General features: G+C 44.3%; 3 protein-coding genes across 3 annotated transcripts in view; 1 reads left to right on the forward strand and 2 right to left on the reverse strand.

Annotated features, from left to right (window-relative positions):
* LOC129743303 (uncharacterized) overlaps window positions 1-3,079 on the reverse strand; it is a 14,953-nt gene extending 11,874 nt beyond the window's left edge. The window contains exons 1-4 of the mRNA XM_055735289.1: window positions 1,687-3,079; window positions 1,073-1,636; window positions 514-1,012; window positions 268-330 (exon numbers count right to left, since the gene is read on the reverse strand). Of these exons, the coding sequence (XP_055591264.1) occupies window positions 268-330; window positions 514-1,012; window positions 1,073-1,636; window positions 1,687-3,079 (2,519 nt within the window). The remainder of the gene's footprint in view (window positions 1-267; window positions 331-513; window positions 1,013-1,072; window positions 1,637-1,686) is intronic.
* A 13-nt stretch (window positions 3,080-3,092) lies between these two features.
* LOC129743305 (uncharacterized) lies at window positions 3,093-5,759 on the reverse strand. The gene has a single exon (XM_055735290.1). The coding sequence runs from the start codon at window positions 5,757-5,759 to the stop codon at window positions 3,093-3,095; it is 2,667 nt and encodes an 888-aa protein (XP_055591265.1).
* A 3,247-nt stretch (window positions 5,760-9,006) lies between these two features.
* On the forward strand, window positions 9,007-12,504 carry LOC129743306 (uncharacterized). The gene has a single exon (XM_055735291.1). The coding sequence runs from the start codon at window positions 9,007-9,009 to the stop codon at window positions 12,502-12,504; it is 3,498 nt and encodes a 1,165-aa protein (XP_055591266.1).
* Window positions 12,505-17,125: the final 4,621 nt, after the last annotated feature.

Genomic DNA, 17,125 nt, shown 5'->3' on the forward strand with positions numbered 1-17,125 from the left:
CAAAATGATACTTCTCCTTCAACATATCTTGGGACTGCCGATCTTCAGCAGGGCTAGCTGGAAGCTGGATTGCTATAGCGTAGGGGGTTGGCCGCAACATAGGGAATACGGCCGTCTTCAGGTGGATGCCAACTATCGCAGTCAGCGTACGTACAGATGATCAACACTTTTGGCTGGATGGATGATCATGGGAATTGTCGACCGTTTGGGACATCGACAGGACAAGGCTCTCTCACGGACTTGGATCTTGGAATTTGGCAGCGTTACTTGCTACCAGGCCACTCGGGCGGATACGGATAGGCACAACACTGTGCCACGGAACCTCTGCAACTGGGAAAAGAAAGACCAGGTAGATCGAACGATTGGATTGGAGTATTTGGAACCGCAATTACCTGCGGTATTCGCACGAGCGCCTCGAGCAAATTTCGGCGTGCTCTACCAGGTCTTCATTTCAGGATTCATTGTTCAGATGGCGGATGTGGCATTGGAAGCAGGGCCAGCTTGTTGACACACCTCCTAACATCTTCTCGTTTTCCGGTTCGTAGCGTTACCACTCGAACAACACCGTCTTTTCCGGGGTGCAGTTTCTTGACGATACCAAGCGGCCATTGAGCGGGAGGCAGCAAGTCATCGTGGATAACGACCATACTTCCTTCTTGGATGACAGTTGCTGGCTTCTGGTGCTTCGTTGCTCGGGATTGTAGTTGCTGAAGGTATTCTGGGTACCATCTCCTCCATATACGCTGGAACCTTTTTTGGGTTAGCTTCCAGTGCGTCAAATGGTTATCGGGAACTTCAGCAACATCTTCATCGGGTGGTGCTCGCAGGCTTACTCCAACAAGGAAGTGTCCAGGCGTAAGCGCTTCTATGTCGTCGGGCTCAGTTGGAATTGGAATGAGTGGTCTTGAGTTTAAACACATTTCAACTTCTGTTAACAATGTTGTCATGTCTTCGTACGTGATGTTGGTTTGTCCAATCTCCCGGAGCAAGTGATGTTTTGCCGACTTAACCGCTGCTTTTCACAATCCTCCAAAGTGGGGGGAACGAGGTGGGATAAATTTCCAAGTTTTACCTGCTTCGGCACACCAGTCGAGAATCTGTTTTCTACCATCAGCGTCGGACTTCAACATCTGGTGAATACGTCTCAGTTCGTTGTGGGCTCCTCGGAAAGCTGTTCCATTATCGCTATGGATTTCGTGTGGTGTGTTCCTTCGAGCGGCAAAACGTCGTAAGGCTGCGATGAAAGCTGATGTTGACAGATCTGAAACCAGCTCTATATGCACGGCTCGAGTAGTGAAACAAACAAAAATTGCTATGTAGGCCTTCGTTGGACCTCGGTTCCGCACCGGAGATTTGATATACACTGGGCCGCAGTAGTCAACACCACAAACTGCAAATGGTCGTCTTGGAGCAACTCGGGAACTTGGAAGATCTGCTACGCTCTGCTCAATCATCTTGGGTTTACTGCGGAAACACCTATGGCACTGATGATAAACACGACGGGCTAAATCACGTGCACCGATGACCCAGAACCTTTGGCGAATTGTTGCTAACATGAGCTGCGGGCCGGCGTGGAGTAGAGTTCGGTGATAGTAATCGGCCAACAGGCTCGCCAACGGATGCTTAGCAAGCAGAACTATTGGATGTTTGACATGATCAGGAAGGTGTGCATTGCTCAAACACCACGGAGTCGGATTATTCCGTCAGGGTCGAGTCTAGCGCGTAGATATTTCAATGGCGATGATGGAGAAACACGACCTTTCTTAGTTAGGCTGGCAATTTCTTCGGACAAGTGCTGCTTCTGAGCTAGACGACACAAAGCTAGTTCTGCGTCCTTCAAATCGGTAGATTCCAGATATTGAAATGGTTCGAGTCTCTCGTTTCGCCTAACAGCCTTCACGGCACGTAGATATCTCATACAGTAGGCCACCGTGCGGCGCAGTTTGCTGTAACTGGAGTATAAGCCGAATAATCTAGAAGCGAAATCTTCTGTTTGATCGGATACAGCTAAAGACACCACGGGTGTTCTTTCTTCGAGGATGGAAACTGTTTTAGCACTTGATAGTTCTGTTTGAGGCCAATCCTTCGTTGGCAAGGCAAGCCATGGAGCTCCAGTCCACCAGAGTGGATGATCAGAGATTTCGGTTGGACTGATTCCACGTGATAAGGCATCGGCGGGGTTTGATACACCGGGAACGTGTTTCCAAGATTTGATATCGGTTTTGGTTTGAATCACGGATACTCTGTTCGCAACAAAGGTCTTCCAACGTGCCGGGGTGGACTGTAACCAATGGAGAACGGTGGTGGAGTCTGTCCAAAAATAAACGTCAGCGGTAACCTGGAGAGCACGTGAAACCTTCTCATACAACGTAGTCGACAAAACTGCTTCACACAGTTCTAGACTGGCGATAGAGTGGTGACTGGTTAGGGGTGCTACCTTCGACTTCGATGTTAACAGACAAACTCGTACTGTTCCGGCACATTCGGAACGCATGTAGCAGCAGCTGCCGTACGCCTTCTCAGAGGCATCTGAGAAAAAATGCAGCTGGATCGACGTTGCCTGGGCGATTGATGTGAATCGTGGAACCTTGAGGGTGGTGATGCTGTCTAGCGTCCCGTGGAAGGTTTTCCAGTCAACCTGGTACTGCGGCGGTAGTGGACGATCCCATTCGTATGTGTGGCCTTCTTCGGTTTTAAGCGACCATAACAACTGCATGAACAGTTTAGCAACTGTGATTATAGGACCTACCAACCCGAGGGGATCAAAAATCTGGGCAATATAGGACATTATTTTCCTTTTAGTCAGCACAGATGCAGGCAACGGCAACTGTACACGGAAGCGAAGCACATTGGTTTTGGTCTCCCACACAAGACCAAGAGTTGAAACAGATTGCTCATCTTGAAGGCTATGAACAGGCGAAACTGCTAGATCTTCTAGCGGAATTCCTTCTAAGACGGCTGATTCGTTGGAAGCCCACTTTTTTAATGGAAAACCGGCCGAATTGGCTAAATCGGTTGCTTGTTGGCGGAACTCAATAGCTGAACGAATATCATTTGCACCTGTAAGGCAGTCATCCATGTAGAAGTCGCTTTTAAAATATTGCTGCCGCCACGGGATACTTGTCGCTTTCTTTTTCGGCCACCTGTTGGAGTGCGCGGGTGGCCAGAAATGGTGCTGAGGCAAAACCGTACGTAACTGTTTGGAGTTCGTATGTGTGGATGGGATCTTGGGGATCGGTTCGCCAAAGGATTCGTTGGAAGACGCAATCATTCGGATGTAATTTCACCTGGCGATACATCTTCTCGATGTCTGCTACAAGGGCTATTGGGTGCTTGCGGAAACGTAAGACTATCGACAGCAAATCGTCTTGAATTACTGGACCAACTAACTGCAGGTCGTTTATTGAAAAACCAGACGACGTCTTGCAGGATGCGTCGAAGACTACACGGATCTTTGTGCTGGTGCTCGATTCTTTGAATACAGGGTGATGCGGAAGGTAGCAATGCGGGTAAGAATCATCAACAGGATCGTCGACCTTGGTCATATGGCCCAGCTGAATGTATTCTTCGATGAATTTTGTGTAGTCTTCACAGATTTGCAGGTTACGGTACAGTCTTCGTTCAAGACTGAGAAAGCGACGTTCGGCGATAGCACGGGAGTCACCGATGGTTACTTGAGGGTCACACGCGAGTGGCAGTCGAACGACGAAACGACCGGACGAATCGCGAGTGGTGGTAGTGATAAACAATTCTTCGCACTTCTTCTCCTCACTTGTGTACAATGATGACGGTATTATAGATTCGAGTTCCCAAAAACGTTGCACTGCTTGTTCAAGATCACGATCAACAGTGCTAAGGTGACACACTAGAGGGACTTGATTTGATTTAATCGGTGCCGACCCGGATATCGTCCATCCAAACACAGTGTCGACGAGAACTGGTAATCCATCGCCAAGAGAAATCTTGCTGCCGTTGTAAAAATCGTGGTACACTTCGCCTCCAACAACAAGATCGATGTCGGCAGGGATGTTAAATGCTGGATCGGCTAACGTAACATCAGGCATTCCCCATTGTGAGAAATCAACGGGCACTGTGGGCAAACATGCTGTTGGTTTCTTGAGAACTAGGAACTCTAAACTGGTTGTGAATGGAGAAACTCGTGAACGTATCGTTGCAGTTAATTGACATCTTATCTGCTTCGCAGAATCTCCGATTCCTGACACCGCGATGTCAACTGTTTTTCGACGAAGATCAAGTGCATTTGATAGTTTTTTCGTTATAAAATTACACATGCTGGCGGAATCTAATAGCGCCCGGGCCGGTAACTCGTTTCCGTGCTTATCTACAATCAGGAGCCCCACTGTTTGTAGTAATACTGTGCTGTTTGACGATTGAACGGATAGGCTAACATGTTGTGCTGAAGTGCCAGGCTGTTCTAGCGGTGTTGGTTGTACGGCTGATGGTTGTACGGCTTGGGGTTGTGCAGCTTGAAGTTGTAGGGCACCTTGCGAAATTTGTGGAATGGACTGTATGCTAGACTTCGATGACGAGGGAAGGTGTAGTAAAGAATGATGCCTTTCGTGGCATGTTCGACAAGTGTACTTGGATACACATTTCATGGCAACATGACCTGATCGGAAGCAGTTGAAGCATAAACGCTTAGATGCTACTAATTCACGGCGACGATGAACGGGCCAACTTTCAAACCTTGGGCATTGGAATAACAGATGCTTTTCTTTACAGGCGACGCAAGAAGGAAAGGTGGGCTTTGCCCCTGCTGCAACTGTGTTTGCTACCATCTTCTTGGAAGTGTACTTTGAACCAGTCGATTTGGCCACTTCCGATTGCTGGAGTTTAGCTGGCATAACTGTTTTGAGTACACGAACTCGCTGATGAAGGAACTCTATCATTTGGGTGTATTTAACGTCATCATTTTCGCTGGTCTTCTCTTCCCAAGCTCGCAATGTTACGTGATCTAGTTTGTAGGAGAGAAGATTCAGAAGTGGGGTATCCCAATGTTCAACGGGTTCATCTAGTTTCGCCATCGCCTTTACATGTCGATCAAAATCATCAATCAGGTTGTGCAAATCTTCTGGTGATTCTCTATTTACTGGTGGGAGATCGTAAATGGCCTTAAATAGCTGTCGCTTCAATAACTTTCGGTTATCGTACCGCTTAAGAAGTGTACTCCAGGCATTTCCATAATTGTTGGCCTCCACATCAACTGACTCAAAAGGTTTACGTGCTTCTCCTTCTAAACATTGCAGCAAATATTGCAGTTTGGCTACGGTTGGAATGTCCGAGTTTGAATGAACCATTGAAGAAAATGTGTCCCGAAACGACAGCCAACGAGAAAAGTCACCATTAAACTTTGGGAGATCAATTTTTGGCAAGCGGAGATGGAACCAAGGGGGAACAGAACCGAGCAAGGTTGCATTGCACACCGAAGATTGATTTGCGTCTGCTGGGGGGCTGGTAGAGAGCAACAAACCTTTCGCTTCACAATAACGGGCCTCGAACTGCACACGTTCTTCTAAATGGGATTTCTTATTCTCCTGATCGTCGTTCCGTTCGATGTCAGTTTGGGCTTCGGCAAACTCCAGATTCAGTCTGTCTAAGGTTTCCATCCGAACTGGAACTTGTCGATGATCACGATCTCCGTTATACTGCGCAATAAATTCTTCCGCTGCATCAACCATCGCAAAAATCACATCTCTGCGGCTCATGGCATCGGCCAACTTCGCTGCTGTCTTCGACATTTTAGCACTGATTTTAGTAGCACCGCTTGTTCACTTCACTACCACCACACTTCGAGAGAATGACACAATCGAAACGATTAATCCTTCCCGTCGCGGATGTCAGTCTCTTACACGGAACGAAAGATTGGTACAAATCGAACGATTTGCTCCTTCCCGTCGCGGTGTACCAACTTTACCGAGAGTGCTGAACAAATCGAACGACAAAATCCTTCCCGACGCGGAACAACACTCTTACGCGATTGACTGCCACCCACAAGACCTAAGTTTGAAGGCAAACTTTCCAAAATTGCCTTTTTTCAATTTGCGCAAAAAACATTCAAAGTGCCAAAAGTAATAAAAAATGTGCCTCAGGCGTTGCGCGCTATCTGATCACCCAGTGTAGTGATTGAATGACTTTGTTTGGCGGGAATTCCTATTCTGCTGTTGCTTGCTCATGCGTTTTGTGCTACCACCAATTGTATTAGGCTTTGATATGGCTATTCTTGGTGCCAAGCCTCTTCCGCATACAAGTAACTAAATTGCGTACTCACCGGCTATTTTCTGTATGTATGTTGTGTTGGTAATCCACCATGGGTGCACGGATTCTCCGCAGTTTCTGCCAAAGTATGGGTTCACATGCATTCCTTAGATTATTAGGTTCGACAAATCTCCGATGCAGCGCGCTCCATACCCGGACCCCATGGCTTCGTATGAACTGTTATGTGGTGAATGTATTGCGTGTGTTGATGTAGGTATATTTTGGAAGAACGAATCAATCAGGTGGGCTAGTTTACTTACAGGTATTCCGGCATCCGTGTATATACCTGGCCAGCTGGCAACTGATTGAACATTCCAATTATATAGTCAGTTATATAATGAAACACATCTTACCTGTCGGCCCGCTTATGGGATTCGAACCCAAAAGTTTTACTTGTCGATACCGGGAATCGAACCCAGTACGCCTGGCGTACCAATACCAGACTTGCGCCAGCCTATCCACTAGACCACATCGGCGCTTTGCGTACTCACCGGCTATTTTCTGGTTGGAAATTCCTTCGATCCGGCTCGAAGGACCTAATGTTGGGGCTTAGGTTTGGCTTACCAGATGTTCCGAAGGGTTTGCTACCGTTATACACTGCTGTATGCTACAAACGGCCCAGAAAAATAGCAGACGTATATCGCACTTCCAACAACTTGGATGATGATAAAAATTTACCGCAATGACACCAATATTCCGCAATCCGCGACTGCACTTAACACCGCACAACAACGGCACACCTTGCCGGAATATATCAACGGGTTTCGAAGAAACTAAACAGGGTTTTTAACTTCTATTGGGGGATTTTAGGATTTGCCTTTGGCGGACAAACAAATGCGCAACCGAGCAGAATAAGGTTTCTTACTATACTGATTTATTGAACTTTGTACATTTCTGTTGTACCTTGAACAAAGGTACACAATTTGAGAGCTTTACTCAGAGCTTAAATTAAACAATTTCGATTGTGAGTAGGCTCTTTTAAGGTGACTACAAAAATGAATAATTTAGAACTTAGGGTTTCATTTCAAGATCTTTTTCGTTTAGAATTTCATTGGTACCAACAAATATATTTCTAATTTTTTTTTAAATTTGAAAACTCATGAAAAATTTCCATCATTATAAACTTTGGACAATTGAGTCGAGAAAGATGTTATATGATAAAAGGCAATTTAACTAAAATTCTGTAGAAAAATAAAGATTTCTAATCATTTGGTAGAAATTTAAACAATATTGTTTGTAACCAAACCTAGAATTCAATTATTTGTTAAATGTGGTGTCCGTACCGCCCAGTACCAATCGCTCCTCCTGCTCCCCTGGTGCCATGATGCGTCTCGTTGGTCCACGCAGCCGAAGATAAAGGAAACAGATGAAGGCTCCCCAATGTCACCGAAATTTATGTTGAAATGTCCGTGCCATTTCAAGGTGGCCGGAATGTTTGTTACCAAACCTAATACCGAAACGAAAAGTAACACTATTTGCAACCTTAAATTAATTAATTGTTATGTGTAAAATTTCTATAATTATTTTCTATTTATTGTAAAATGTAAAAAATGAACCATCCTAGTATAAGAAATAGCATAGCAGTGAGTTACCGGATGAACTGTTTTAAAACGGTAACTCACCAACCAGCTGATGCAACAACAACAAGTCAGCATAAACCAGTTGAAATAAATTCTCGTGGCGGCAACATCTAGTCCGTACTTATTTGTTTTGTCGGTCGAGTGATAGCAGAATAAAGTGTTGTTTCATTTTGTGTAAACCGGTTGTATTGAATTGCGCTCTAATTCGCATCCGAAAATCGGAACAGCAAGATAAGTGCTGTGTGTGGTATGCAGACTATTTTGTGTGCAACAACGGAAGTTTCCCGACTCGTTGGCTGTGGTGCAGCAGCGAACAAAATCAACCAGCTGGTAGCGTAAAGGATTGATCGTCCCCCGTTCTTGGTGCTATTTTTCCGTCCCGTTGGCAGAGCAACGGATAGTAAACCCTCCGATCATTTGAACCCGGTAAGCTACCCCCATTGAATCCTCAACATTGGTCCTTCGGCCGGATCGGAGGAATTCCCCACACGGAAGGTAGCGGTGAGTACACCATTTTCTTTACTCGACGCGCTGGCTGCATCAAGTTGGGCCATTTTGCTTGCCTTTTGTACTGCTGTACATTGTTTTTCGAGCCAAGAAAGCGCAAAGTGAAGCCAAGCCAACAGCACAAAGCCACCAACAGCTGCTAATTTTGACCTGCTGCTATGTGGATGTTTTACACCGGTCAGCAAAAATTGGGAAAGTGGATTTGATTGATTTTTGGCGAAAAAGTTTTGGACTTGGAATTCTTCTGGCAAATTCAGTCCTTATGCACCTGAGGCTTATATATTGGCAATATTGATTAATATTATATGCGATTGGGTGTGAGTGGGTGGCAGTCTTCGCGAAAGAATTGTGTGTCGCGTCGGGAAGGATTTTTTCGTCGATTTTAACACACAATTCTCGGTTCCGTTTCGAATCAAAGATTGATACACCGCGACGGGAAGGATTGAATCGTACGATTTGTATCATTCTTCGTCGTGTAGAAGTGTAAATCCGCGACGGGAAGGATTTAATCGTACGATTGGTTTACACTTCCGCCGTCGTGTTAAAAACCAGTACATCGGTTCGGGAAGGATTTCGTTTGCGTTTTTTGTGCTGTGTTTTCGTTATCGTACAGTGGTGGTAGCAAGTGTCTGTGTATTTCATCATGCCGAAAACCAAATCCGACGAAAGGGTGGAGGATGCCATTATTCGTCGCAAGGCTATTTTGACAAACCTGTCGGATGTTGAGAGGTTTACAAAGGAATTCAACGTTGATCGAGACACAGGGCGCCTTCAAGTTCGACAAGATTTAGTTGATCGGATCTACGACCAGTTTCAAAAGGCGCAAACCGTCATCGAGAAGTGGGATGGGCCAGACCGGCTTGAAATGCGTTTGGCTGAGAGATCGACCATCGAGGAAAGGTTTTGTGAGGTGAAAGCATTCCTGTTGAACAATATCCCGGAAAGGTTGAGCAGTTCTACATCAGCAGAGCCGACCGCACCAACCAGCACAGCTATGTTTCACCTACGCCTGCCCAAAATAGATTTGCCGAGGTTCGATGGTGATTTTTCGCGATGGTTGTCGTTCCGAGACACGTTCAAGTCCATGGTGCACTCGAACCCAGATGTTCCAGCGGTTGCAAAGCTTCAGTACCTGCTTCAGAGTTTGGAAGGCGAAGCCAAGAAACCTTTCGAGTCCGTAAACGTTGAGGCTGACAATTATCTTATCACTTGGGAAGCGTTAATGAAGCGGTATGATAACCAGCGGTACTTGAAACGACAGCTCTTCAGGGCAATGTACGACATTCAACCTTTAAGGAAAGAGTCTTCAAAGGATCTTCATACGTTGACAGATGATTTTGACCGCCATGTGAAGGCCATGGCTAAACTGGGTGAGCCGGTAGGTTACTGGGATACTACACTAGTGAACCTACTGTGCTACAAACTGGATCCAACGACTCTTCGAGCCTGGGAGGAAAAAACGAGCGACCTTAGAGACATCACCTATCAAGAGCTGATCGATTTCCTGTATTCTCGAGCGATGATGCTGAAGACGATCGTCTCAGAGGAGCAGCACTACCTGCAAACGATGCCAACGAGGATGACGGGATCCCAACCGAAGAAGCAGTACCGATTAGTGGCCAATCCTGTTGCGTCGGATACAAAACCTGATCCACCGCCGTGTATTGTATGTTCGGAACGACACCATCTGTTTCGCTGCAGGAAATTCGCCAGTTTCTCTCCCAACAACCGTCGTCAAGTTGTTACATCGCATCGTTTGTGTTGGAATTGTTTCAATTTTGGACATTTAGCAAGAACATGTTCCTCTCGACACACTTGTCGTTTCTGCAACGGAAGGCATCACTCTCTCCTCCACGATGCAATCAAGGCCACCTTTTTCAATTCGCTGCCGGAACCAACGTCGTTATTGTCGAATTCGCCCCTACCAGCTCCGCAGCGCAGTACCGCCCCTACAGATGCAGATCCGCAACCATCAACTTCGAGCCAACAAGTATGTATGACTGTTCAGGCATCAACCAGTACAGTTTTGCTAGAAACGGTTATGCTTATGGTGGTTGACAGTACGGGAAAGGAAATTCCGGCTCGAGCGCTACTTGATTCCGCTAGTATGTGCAGTTTTATGACGAAGAAGTTGGCCAACACCCTCGATCTCCGCCGTTCTACCGTTGACATTGTCGTTTCAGGGATTGGTGAGTCATCCAAGCAGATCAAGCGCCAGTTAACAGCGAAGATTCGTTCAACTGTATCCAAGTATGCAACGGAGCTAGATTTCTTGATCCTGAAAAGGCCAACAGTCTGCCTACCGACTGTGGACATTGATGTTGCTGCTTGGAAAATACCCGATGTCAACCTGGCTGATCCATACTTCTTCATTCCTGCGGACATTGACCTCATTGTGGGCGGAGAAGTGTACCACGAACTTCACAGTGGCAGCAAGATTTCCCTCGGCATTGAAATGCCGACTCTAGTTGAGACTGTGTTTGGATGGGCTGTATCCGGATCGGTTCCAATAAATTCCTCCGAAACTCCCCGGTTATGTCATCGTACGACCATCGATCGAGACCTAGAACAATCCATCGAAAGGTCCTGGGAACTCGAATCTCTGTTGCCGTCTCAAGCTCTGTCAGCTGAAGAAACAAAGTGTGAAGAAGTGTTCAGTGCTACCACCACTCGCGATTCGTCCGGTCGTTTCGTTGTTAGATTGCCACTCACTAGTTATCCCCTGGTACGTGTTGGTGAACCAAGATCCATCGTCGAGCGCCGCTTCCAAGGTCTAGAGAGGAGACTTAAGCGAGATCCTGCCCCTCGAGAAGCCTACGTTTGTTTCATGGCCGACTACGAACGTTTGGGCCTCATGATCGAGTTGACTGATCCAGTAGACGACTCTGTCCCCCACTGCTATCTACCACATCATCCAGTCTTCAAGGAGTCAAGCACAAGCACCAAGGTCCGTGTTGTTTTTGACGCTTCGTGCAAGACATCAACCGGTTACTCCATCAACGATACGCAGTTGGTGGGACCTACTATCCAGGACGATCTACTGTCGATCATTATGCGCTTCCGAACCCACCCAATCGCACTCGTAGCCGACATTGAAAAGATGTACCGCCAAATACAACTGCACCTGGACGACTCGCCATTTTTGGCCACCCGCACCTTAAAACGCCTCGCTGAGAATGAAGTCAGTCGTTTTCCTGTTGCCACCCCAGTTTTCAAGAGTGACTTCTACGTCGACGTCTGTTTGACTGGTGCCAAAGATGTCGATTCTGCCGTTCAACTCCGCCGAAAGGCATCTGCTCTAGTTGTTTCTGCCGGTTTACCACTCAAGAAATGGGCATCCAATGTTCCTGAAGCGCTTCGTGGTATTCCTCCAGAAGATTTGGCTGTATCCGCAATCCACAGCCTGCAGGACGATCAGGATGTCTCCACGTTCGGACTTGTTTGGGAAACGACGTTGCACCGTTTTCGTATCCAATTCCCACTACCAGCGTCGTACCAAGCTGATTGGAAGGATTTTCACAGCACGCAAGATACAACCGTTACGATCCAAGTTCCTCGCTACGTGTCTTCCGCCAATGCCACTTTTTACCATTTGCATTTCATCTCGGAAGCGTCGGAGAAGTCCCATGGAAGTTGCTGCATGCGGTACTTCCGCTTGTTGAAAGCTGCTGCACGGAAGTCGGTAAAGGACCCATTCATGATGCTAACCACCGCCGATCTGAAAGAAGCAGCCTTCGTTCTGTATCGTCTTGCCCAGAAACAGGATTTTCCTGAGAAGTTAGTCACCCTTGCATCGACCAGTCGCCTTCCATCTTCATCGCAGTTGAAACACACCCGCATCAAACTGAATTCAAATGGAATTATTCGAATTGTTCTGCTCGTGAAACTCCTGCTATTAAATCTGTTGGCGAAGTATTATCATGGGAATTTACTTCACCTCGGCCCACAACTAATGCTCCCCACGATCCTTCAAAAACATTGGATCATTGGAGGACGCAATCTAGTGCGCCGCACATTCCATGAACGCCACAAGTGTTTCCGAAGCAGACCGAAGATGATCCTGCTGATGAACGTGGTCAACAATTGGAGAACCGGTCACCGCAGTTCCTGGAAATCCGCAATGAGTAGAGTTGCACTCTAAGACAGCTCCTGCACAGAATTTTATGGATCAGGTGATTGCGGTTCCAATAGTTTTACATTTCGTTTGTTGGTCTACTGGGTTCCCTTTTGCTTCCCAGAAACAAATCCCAGATGGTGTCACTTGTCGTCGTTTCCGCCTGTATATTGCGGACCTCCCAGAACCAGTAGTCGCAGATTGCAGCCTGAATGAGTAGAGCTACACTCTAAGCTAGCTCCTGTACATCAATTTTGAAAATCAGGTGATTGCGATTCCAATATCCCCATATTTTGTTTGTTGGGCTACTGGGTTCCTTCTTGTTCCGCAGAAATCAACGCTCCGAGTGAGGTCGCACTTTATCGTTTCCGGCTCCATGTGGTGGACATCCTTTCCCATCGGTTTCCTAGCAATGGCTGATTGAAGGCAGTAGTCGGTGGTCGCAGCTTCAATGAGTAGAGCTACACTCTAAGTTAGCTCCTGTATGACAACCTTAAGCACCAGGTGATTGCGGTTCCAATCCTTCTATTGTATGTTTGTTGGTCTACTGGGTTCCTCTTTGTTCCAGAAAGCAAAGCTCCAGATGGTGTCCGTACCGCCCAGTACCAATCACTCCTCCTGCTCACCTGGTTCCGTGCTGCGTCCTGTTGGTCCACGTATTTAGTCGAAGATGAAGGCAACCGATGAAGGCTCCCCAATGATACCGAAGCGAGTGTTGAAATGTCCGTGCCATTTCAAGGTGGCCGGAATGTTTGTAACCAAACCTAGAATTCAATTATTTGTTAAATGTGGTGTCCGTACCGCCCAGTACCAATCGCTCCTCCTGCTCCCCTGGTGCCATGATGCGTCTCGTTGGTCCACGCAGCCGAAGATAAAGGAAACAGATGAAGGCTCCCCAATGTCACCGAAATTTATGTTGAAATGTCCGTGCCATTTCAAGGTGGCCGGAATGTTTGTTACCAAACCTAATACCGAAACGAAAAGTAACACTATTTGCAACCTTAAATTAATTAATTGTTATGTGTAAAATTTCTATAATTATTTTCTATTTATTGTAAAATGTAAAAAATGAACCATCCTAGTATAAGAAATAGCATAGCAGTGAGTTACCGGATGAACTGTTTTGAAACGGTAACTCACCAACCAGCTGATGCAACAACAACAAGTCAGCATAAACCAGTCGAAAATAAATCTCGTGGCAGCAACATCGTCTCCGTGTTGTTTGTATTGTCGGTCGAGTTTAGCAATAAAGTGGTGTTTTTATTTCTGCAAATCGGTCGTTCTATTGCGTTCTAATTCGCATCCGAAAATCGGAACAGCAAGATAAGTGCTGTGTGTGGTATGCAGACTATTTTGTGTGCAACAACGGAAGTTTCCCGACTCGTTGGCTGTGGTGCAGCAGCGAACAAAATCAACCAGCTGGTAGCGTAAAGGATTGATCGTCCCCCGTTCTTGGTGCTATTTTTCCGTCCCGTTGGCAGAGCAACGGATAGTAAACCCTCCGATCATTTGAACCCGGTAAGCTACCCCCATTGAATCCTCAACAAATATGTTACTTTGATTTATCGGCCTAGCGGTGAAAAGTGATGTCCTTTTTAGTAGGGACATCTAAAGATTATGAAATTTTTTTTATATAGATGGATAGAAGGTTAGAAGAAATGAAAGATGGTGAAAATGAGCGGGTAGAATTTGTCTAGAAGCATTACCATCACATACCAAATTTTTGTTCCTCACGAGCCTACTACTATGAAGTGGTAGATACAGATAGAGTTGTATCTACCACCACACATTAGTAGGCTTAGCGTGGTCCGCCCCACAAGCGAGAACTTGTAGTGCGGACGAACTACAAGTTCTCGCTTGTGGGGCGGACCACGCTAAGCCTACTAATGTGTGGTGGTAGATACAACTCTATCTGTATCTACCACTTCATAGTAGTAGGCTCGTGAGGAACAAAAATTTGGTATGTGATGGTAATGCTTCTAGACAAATTCTACCCGCTCATTTTCACCATCTTTCATTTCTTCTAACCTTCTATCCATCTATATAAAAATTTCATAATCTTTAGATGTCCCTACTAAAAAGGACATCACTTTTCACCGCTAGGCCGATAAATCAAAGTAACAAACAAAAATTACGGTGGTTAATCTCTTCATAAATTTAAACAATATTTTCTTCATGCCATATTTAATTGCATTAGGGTAGATGTACCCTCCTCCGTCGTATCCCTCTTATTCGTCTTAATCCATGAATGCATGTTTTAGAGCCGATAAATCATTTTCCACTTTAATAGACCACTTCACATGATAAACTTACGCCTGGGAATTTATTTTCTATCACAAATTTGTCACTTTTAAAACTATTTTTTGAGATATTTGATTTTGAAATCTCGAAGTGAAATTAATTATTGGCACACTCCGCCATATTGAAAGACGAACTTAGTGATCCTCCCAACGTGTTTCTTTGTTTTAACGCTTCCTGTCACTGCATATAACAATCAAAATCATCAAATTCAACAGAAAAATGTTGAAATAAAATTAGAAAAATGATTTCAAACTAATCTGAACTATATAAATTTGTCAATATTCAATTGAAATTGAATTGCTCGGCCTCCATAATTCGTCGTAATTTTGCGACAGGAATAGGAAACCGTTTTACAAGAATTGGAATTAGACCGGTTCATTTTTACTAATTTTTGCTGACCACAGTCGGACTCATAGAGAATGAACATAATTGATTTCTAAGTAATCACAACACAATAAAGTAATTTTTTTTATTTTGAAGCTAGGAACTAGATGCGCTGGGAGATAAGTGCAAAAAGTCTTTTTATATTAATAAATTACTTGAATGTATTCAGCATTGCTTATAATGCATGGTTTTAAATGAACATAGAATTGATGGCTTTTTGAGCTAAGTGGTTGGTGTTTTACAAATTATTTACTACCAGTACCGTGCATAATTTAATAGACGTTTGAGTGCACGCAAGAATATCTCCAACTTTACACATTTCTAACGTTCAACTCCAATGACATTGTTTCTTCATAATTTTCAAAATGACAAGAGAATTTAAATGAATGAATATTTTAAACTTTTAAATAAGAGTTCACGAGTCTCTGGTTTGGATCTCAATACAAGTTTGGATAAAAAAAATCGGAAGATATGATTTTTTGTACATAAAGTCATTCAAAATAAAACAGAGAGCTAAGTTGGCCTTGCTCGAGAACGATCGTTTGTTTTTCCGCGACCGCGTTTTTCTTCTGTGGTCTTTAAATTAAATTTTTGTTTTCCATTATTAAGATTTTTTTCGAAGTTAGTCATTGCAGTGATTAATTTACTTAAACATAACGAAAATTCTTGATGTTGGTGTGGATAGATTTTCGGGAAAACCGGTAATAGAATTCGAGTTCAATCCGTGCTTTTTTGTCGATTTGTGGAGTGAAGAAGATGTCTATTTAGATCCGGAAGGATTTTTTATCGATTTGAATTAAAAACTCAAAAAAGTTATTTTGAATCAGTGATGAAGGTGGAGAAACTTTAGTGATTTTTTTTAAAGTTTATTATCTTTCTGACAAGGGAGATTATTTCCGGGTACAGTAGTAAAATAAGAGTGCCAGCGTCGAAGCTTTTTCCTGTAGATTGCTTGGATTTCTTCAAGGCGAAAGGAATCAACAAAGGAATAAAATCAGCTAAGTACCACTTGAATATTGATCGTTTTAAATTTCATTATATTAAATAATAAAATAGCTTAACTCTATTATTGGGGACTAGTGGGGGGTTGGACAGGGCATCAAACGAGCGGAAAACTGATATACAATGGATTGTGGGTTCAAGCTAGCCGGAGTGTCTCGGCAAATTTGGAATCTGGAATAGGTTTCTTAAGGACCTTTCCAGGTATCTTTATTTGTTTCGAACAGTTTGAAGTGAGTAAGATGAGTCAAACCTGTCCCAAGCCAGTGGTAACGGACCCCTTGGTTGTGCTGCAATTATTGTTTGTGAGTTTAGCATGAACAATATTTGAATGTGTGATCGAGACTTCCCGTACCGCCTCGGGTCGAAAGACCTATCAGCCACTGGTGGGTTCAACTACATACATACATACATACATACATAAAGTCATTCAAAATAAAACAAAATCGAACCCCTTTTTTATGCTGATTCCTACCATATAAGTTTTAAAACTTGACTCATGTTTGCTTCATATTTTATAAATTCTCAGTGAATTTTCAACAAAAGATGTTTTGTCATTTTTGACATATTACAGTTTGAATGAAAAAGTCGAAAAGTTTTATCGCTCGTAAAAAAACTCGAATAGATGAGCTGAACCAGTCTAATGCGCATTACACGCATCAACGTGGCGATGCTTTGTTTCGATATCCATCGCCAGGGTTCCCACATGTTTAAGAATACACATGTTGACAAAACGCAAAAGTGATTCTGCCTATCCTCAAATGTCTTACTATTTAGTCTCATTACGTAGAAAAACATATAGTTCTATTAAAAATGTTGATGTTCTTTAAATATGGGTAGTTTCTGTGTAAATTTGTGCATTGTAATTTGTGTTAAATGTCTGTATGAATGTCATGAAATTTTATCTTACAGACAAATCCTGGATCGTGGCAGCCCTGTCCGTTGGAGAGTGTGTTGGTAGAAA

Source organism: Uranotaenia lowii, chromosome 2 (assembly GCF_029784155.1).
Source record: "Uranotaenia lowii strain MFRU-FL chromosome 2, ASM2978415v1, whole genome shotgun sequence".
Classification (NCBI taxonomy): Eukaryota; Metazoa; Arthropoda; class Insecta; order Diptera; family Culicidae; genus Uranotaenia; species Uranotaenia lowii.